Source organism: Camelina sativa, chromosome 9 (genome assembly GCF_030686135.1).
Source record: "Camelina sativa cultivar CO46 ecotype springtype chromosome 9, ASM3068613v1".
Taxonomy (NCBI): Eukaryota; Viridiplantae; Streptophyta; class Magnoliopsida; order Brassicales; family Brassicaceae; genus Camelina; species Camelina sativa.
In genome coordinates, this window is record NC_141888.1 from 2,121,058 (window position 1) to 2,127,819 (window position 6,762).

The following is a 6,762-nucleotide window of genomic DNA, read 5'->3' on the forward strand; positions in this document are numbered from 1 at the left end:
TAGGGTTAATAAACCTATTTTTGAAGGTATTATCAAGACGCATGTCAAACAATCGAAAATAAAGAAGCTTGTAGATGATCTTCTTCCCGGTTGGTCTTACTCTTTCGAAGAAAACTGTGGTTACTCGGATTTGGGTATTTATGGCATCCAAGCGAGGCACACACTACATCTAGCATATAGTCACAATCCTGGACGGTACACACATATCCGAAACCACTGCTCTTACGCATACAAGCACCACATCCGAACACATGATTTTCATGGACAACCTTTTGTTCAATTGGATGAGGATGTAATGGATGAACCTTCTTCCGCGGAGCATTCGCACATGTTTCGTGTAGAATGAAGTCACATTCCTCCACACATACATAAAAATTCTCCTCGTTAGTTGGAAGGACACAAGCTTGACAAAACTTGTTTTCTTTGTTAACTCCATTGGTCTCAAATTTCATATGACAGCCGTGAGAAAAGTGAAGTATTATTCCATCCGTCCTTCGGAACGGAGGCTCGACATCTTCGTCTTCTGGTACTCCTTCGAGCTCAATACCATCCCATATATATTAGAATAGGAATACATATATAATCTTGTCAATACAATGATACCGATCATCGATTGGATTAGACCTAATCAAACATGGTATCAGAGCTAGTGCTCTAATCAGCCGCCTCTTCTTTCTCTCTTATAATAAAAAAAAAAAAAAAAAAAAAAACACGCTCCTCTTCTTCTCTGTTTCTTCTTCTTTTACGTCTTCCTCTGTTTTTCATTTCTTCTTCTTTTACGTCCTCCTCTTTTTTTTTTTTTTTTTCATTTCTTTCTTTCCCCAACAATGGCGGCTCCTACTCCTGTTTCCTCTGTTTCTGATCGCTCCTTAAATCTCACCCAGATCAAGGCTCATATTCCTATTATTTTGGATATGCATCAGATGAACTACGACATATGGCGAGAATTGTTCGAAACTCATTGCCATAGTTTCAACGTTCTTGGCCACCTCGACGGCACATCCACTCCCTCCGGTCCAATGGACACTCTCTGGTCACAAGTCGATGGTACCATCAAAATGTGGATCTATGGAACGATCTCTGAATCTCTCCTTAAGACTGTCTTGAAGACGAAGTGCACCGCTTGTGACCTCTGGACCACCATCGAGAATCTCTTTCGAGACAACAAGGAGGCTCGTGCTATTCAACTTGAGAATGAGCTTCGCAATCTCCAGATCGGTGATCTCTCTGTTCATGAATATTGTCAGAAAATGAAGTCTCTCTCTGATCTTCTTGCAAACGTCAATGCCCCTGTCACGGATCGTGCGCTTGTTCGACATCTTCTCAATGGGTTGAGTTCTAAATTTGATAATATTATTAATGTCATTAAACATCGATCTCCTCCTTGCTCTTTTAATGATGCTAGATCCATGCTCAAAGATGAGGAAGATCGTCTCAAAACTCTCCGTCGTCCTGATCCGTCACATGTAGACAATGCATCATCTCCTCAGGTTCTCCTTGCTACCTCACCCTACCAATATGATTCCCGCTCGGCGTCCTCCTACTCCTCTCACCAACCCAATCGCAGTGGGGGTCGCACCAATCGAGGCAACCGTGGTGGTCGTAACTCCAACAATAACAAAGGTCGTGGCGGTGGCAATTGGAATAACGGGTCTTGGCCTTCTCAGCAACCTACTTGGCCATGGCCTCAACCAAATCAATGGCCCATGTTTCCCCAATGGCCCAACATGCCTACATGGCCCAACATGCCTACGTGGTCTCCTTCATCTACTTCGCATCGTCCTCCCCCATCATCGCCTCACTTTTCCATGCCGTCTCGTCCTTCTTCCGGCATTCTCGGCTCTGCTCCATCACCGCATGGCTCTGCGTATCTCACACAACATTCCCCTTCCACGCCTTCGACAGATATCATACCCACTGCTCTTGCCGGCGCATTCAACACCATGACTCTTACGGATCCTGCGGATGCTCGTTGGTATATGGACTCTGCGGCAACAACTCACCTCACCTCCCATCCTGGTACTCTCTCTACTCTCTCCTCTTCTTCTCCTAATTCTCTACCTCGTGTTACTGTCGGTAATGGTTCTCTTCTCCCTGTCACTGCTTCGGGTAGCACTCTTTTTCCCTCTGCTTCTCGTCCTCTTCATCTTAAGAATGTTCTTCTGTGTCCTCGAATTTTTAAAAATCTTGTTTCGGTTCGTCAATTTACGGTTGATAACGCTTGTACTGTTGAATTTGACCCTTATGGTTTTCTTGTTAAGGATCTTCGCACTCGGACCCCTCTCATCCGATGTGATAGTGCTGGTCCGCTCTACTCCGTCACGTCCCCATCCCTTCCATCGTCTCCTCATGCCCTCGTTGCTACCGCGTCTGCTTCTACTTGGCACCGTCGCTTAGGCCATCCCGGCCACTCCGTTTTCCGCATTTTGTCTTCCTCTGGTTTATTTGATTGTTCTCAAACAGATATTTCTGGTTTATGTCATGCTTGTCAGCTAGGAAAACATATTCGTCATCCTTTTTCCTCTTCCTCGTCTTCTGTTTCTTTGCCTTTTGAAATAATACACTCTGATATTTGGACTTCTCCTGTTTCCAGTGTGAGTGGCATCAAGTATTACGTTATTTTTCTTGACCAGTTCTCTCATTTTGTTTGGATTTATCCTCTTCGTCAAAAGAGTGAAGTTTTTGCAAAATTTTTACATTTTTTTAACTATGTTAAAACCCAATTTCAAGTTCCTATAAAAAGTTTTCAATGTGATAATGGTGGTGAGTTTAACAATCGTCAAATGCAGGCTTTCTTTTCCTCCCATGGTATTCATGCTCGTTTTTCTTGTCCTTATACTTCTGCTCAAAATGGTCGTGCGGAACGTACTCTACGTACGCTTAATAATCTTGTTCGTGCTCTTCTTTTTCAAGCACACATGCCCAACACTTACTGGGTTGAAGCTTTACATATGGCAGCTCACCTCTTTAATCTCCTTCCCTCGACGACCATTGCAAATCAGATTCCCTTCACTCGCCTCTTCAACAAACCTTCCTCTTATGATCATCTTCGGGTGTTTGGGTGTTTGTGTTATCCCAACCTTCTTCCTACGACTTCGAACAAGCTATCTCCTCGTTCCACACGGTGCGTTTTTCTCGGGTATCCCACTAATCACCGTGGTTATCGGTGTCTTGATCTTGCTACTCATCGTATTATTATTTCTCGCCACGTCGTCTTCGACGAGACCACTTTCCCGTTTTCGTCCGTACGGTCGGCTTCTCCATTACCGTCTCCTCCTACCTCTTATCTCCCTCCTATCTCTCTTCCTCTACCTCCTTCACCACCACTGCCTGTCGATTCCCCATCTCCTCCTCTAGCGCCTCCTTCACCTCTGATACCGCCGTCTCCACCCTCACCTCCGTTATCACCAACACAACCTCCTCCTCCGGTGCCTCCATCTCCACCGGTGCCTCCGTCACCACTGGAGCCTCCGTCACCACCGGAGCCTACTTCTCCTCCGACGCTACCACCATCAACTGTTCAACAACCTCCTCCACCTCCAGCCCCTCCTCGTATCCGCACAAGGAGTCAAAGTGGTATTATCAAACCAAAGCGCATTCTTTCTCTTCACACTACCCACATTTCTCCTCTTCCTCGTTCTCATGTTCAAGCAGCTCGTGACCCTAACTAGAATGGGGCAATGTCATCCGAGTATACGGCTCAAAAATCTGCTGGTACATGGGATCTTGTTCCCCGTCCTGTGAATACTAACATTGTGCGTTCTATGTGGTTGTTTAGTCATAAATTTAATGCAGATGGCACTTTATCTCGCTACAAAGCTCGGTTGGTCGCAAACGGCAAATCGCAACAAGTAGGTGTTGATTGTGAGGAGACCTTCAGTCCCGTCATTAAACCAACGACAATCCGTACTGTTCTTGACCTGGCTGTTGCACGTGACTGGCCTCTCCACCAACTTGATGTTAAGAACGCATTCCTTCACGGCGACCTTGAGGAAACCGTTTACATGCACCAACCGCCGGGCTTTGTTGATCCCGACAAACCAGATCATGTGTGCCTTCTCAAGAAGTCGTTATACGGTCTCAAACAATCTCCAAGGGCATGGTTTCATAGATTTTCACAATATGCTACCAAGATTGGCTTCCACAACAGCAAGTGTGATGCGTCTCTCTTTGTTTATCGCCAAGGCACTGAACTTGCCTATCTTCTCTTATACGTCGATGATATCATCCTCACTGCTTCTTCCTCGGCTCTTCTCAGGTCCATTCTCTCCTCTCTTAAATCTGAATTTTTAATGACTGATCTTGGTCTACTTCACTATTTTCTTGGCATTGCGGTTCGCAGGGACAACAATGGTCTATTTCTCAACCAACACAACTATGCGGCTGATATCATCCATCGTGCAAACATGTCCAACTGTAAACCGGTCACAACTCCGGTTGACACCTCCGCCAAACTCCACGCTGAAGTCGGAGCTCCTGTTGCTGATCCGTCATTGTACCGTAGTCTTGCCGGCGCTCTCCAATATCTCACCTTCACTAGGCCGGATATCGCATATGCTGTCCAACAAATTTGTCTCTACATGCATGACCCTCGTGAGCCCCACTTCACCGCCATGAAACGCATCCTCCGCTATCTCAAAGGAACCATCTCTGAAGGGCTACACATCACTCGCTCCAAGACAACGACACTTACTGCCTATACCGACGCTGACTGGGCTGGTTGTCCTAATACACGCCGCTCCACCTCTGGCTTTGCCGTTTTTCTTGGTGACAACCTAATCTTCTGGTCCTCCAAGCGCCAACCCACTGTCTCTCGCTCTAGTGCTGAGGCCGAGTATCGCGGTGTCGCAAATGTTGTGGCCGAAACAATATGGATACGTAACCTTCTCCTTGAACTTCATTTTCCTCTCAACACGGCGACACTAGTATACTGTGATAATATAAGCGCCGTCTACCTCTCTACCAATCCGGTCCAACACCAACGCACCAAGCATATAGAGTTAGACATCTTGTTTGTCCGTGAACGTGTTGCCATGGGCCAGGTTCGTGTCTTCCATGTCCCCTCCTCCCATCAGTATGCAGACATCTTCACCAAAGGTCTACCTACATCTCTGTTCCGCGATTTCAAGTCCAGTCTCAAGGTTCATCCTCATCACGTTTCGACTGCGGGAGGATATTAGAATAGGAATACATATATTCTTCTGTGTATATAAGGAAGCTTAGTTAATAGCCCCAACGGCTATATTGTACATCGACTCATATATAATCTTGTCAATACAATGATACCGATCATCGATTGGATTAGACCTAATCAAACATATTAGAATACGAATACATATATGTATTCCTATTCTAATAATATATCCTTACGCAATGCACATCTTGTGTGAACTGCATAGCCATTACACACATTGCAAGTGTATGCACCATAATCACTGTCAATCTCTCGGCGGCAAACTCCACAACACCACTTTCCTGATGGAAGAGAAGAAGACGTGAAAGATACACGGTGGAAATGATGAGATATTCTTATGGTTTGTGGGATATGGATACAATCTGTATGGACTACGAAATCGCATATAGAACGACAGACGTAAGTGAGATGAAGTTTATCTACCAAACCGCAAACATTGCAGGTCAAGGAAGCTTGTCTAGGGAAAAGGGTGAGGGTATGGTCATGCCTTTTTGGTTGGTCTATTAAAAAAGGTATTGCCGCATGAGCACAAAGCGGATGCATATAAATGTCACAAAGAGCACAATAGTAAATGATACGATCTGCTTTTTTTGTGCACAAGATGCAATGCATAGATGTTTTCATAGAATAATAAAGTTGGAGAGAATGTTTGGGGTGGGAAGGATAATTGATCTCAAGTGGAGACTCAACACATTCTTTGTGGTACCTTTGATCACACTTGACACAGTAATAGTAGTCTGTGCCGACCTTTTGGGATCCGCAAATCTCGCAATCCTTCCCTTGATGATCAGCTTCCTTATTGTTGCACCAAAACAGAGGGAATATGTCATGATTCTCATAAAGATACATCAAATTTTCACCAAGGAGATGGGAAATCTTGAGCTTCATAATATCAGGTCTTGGACCGCCATCTTCATCTTCATCTTCATCCCATATTTCAGTCTCGATCCTTACTGTTAATTCGAATCGTAGTAAAGGGCATATAAAAAGAGGTGGATGAGGGAGGTTGTCGCCGGAATCATTGACTGCTTGTTCCATGAAGTCTCTTTCGTATTTGATTGGTAATGGGTTTTTCTCGGAGGAGTTTGGGATGTGTATTTGTGGCTTTATAACGTTTTGGTATAGGAGATATGGTTTCCCATGGATTTCTCCCTTGTGAAATTCTCCGACCGAGTCCATGGCTGCTCAAATCGAAGATTGTTTTTGGGATATTGTTATCCTTCTTGCCCCTACATATATGTATATAAACATACATACATACGTACACTTACATAGTTTTGACGTTTTTGTATAGGCTTTAACAACTCCTATTTGTAATTTGTTTAACGTTTATTTCATAATAGTATATGATCTAGTCGTGATTGTTTATTGGGTCACATAGTTCAAGTGGCAAATAAACTATGGTCTATATACTATTTTTCACAGTACTGTACTATGATAAATTTAATACTACATCTTAATGTAGAAAGTCATTGTTTTAACTTTATATACAGCTAAGCTTGGTTGACAAAAAATCTCAAAAACAAATACAGATAAGCTGAAAATTAAAAAATTATATACAGCTAGTT

General features: G+C 43.9%; 1 protein-coding gene across 1 annotated transcript; it reads right to left on the reverse strand.

Moving 5' to 3' along the window:
- Nucleotides 1-5,219: 5,219 nt before the first annotated feature.
- Nucleotides 5,220-6,373, reverse strand: LOC104710200 (uncharacterized). The gene is made up of 2 exons (XM_087465189.1): nt 5,901-6,373; nt 5,220-5,307 (listed from the first exon to the last, which is right to left on the reverse strand). Exons 1-2 carry the CDS (start codon nt 6,371-6,373, stop codon nt 5,220-5,222), a joined length of 561 nt encoding a protein of 186 aa, XP_087321315.1.
- Nucleotides 6,374-6,762: the final 389 nt, after the last annotated feature.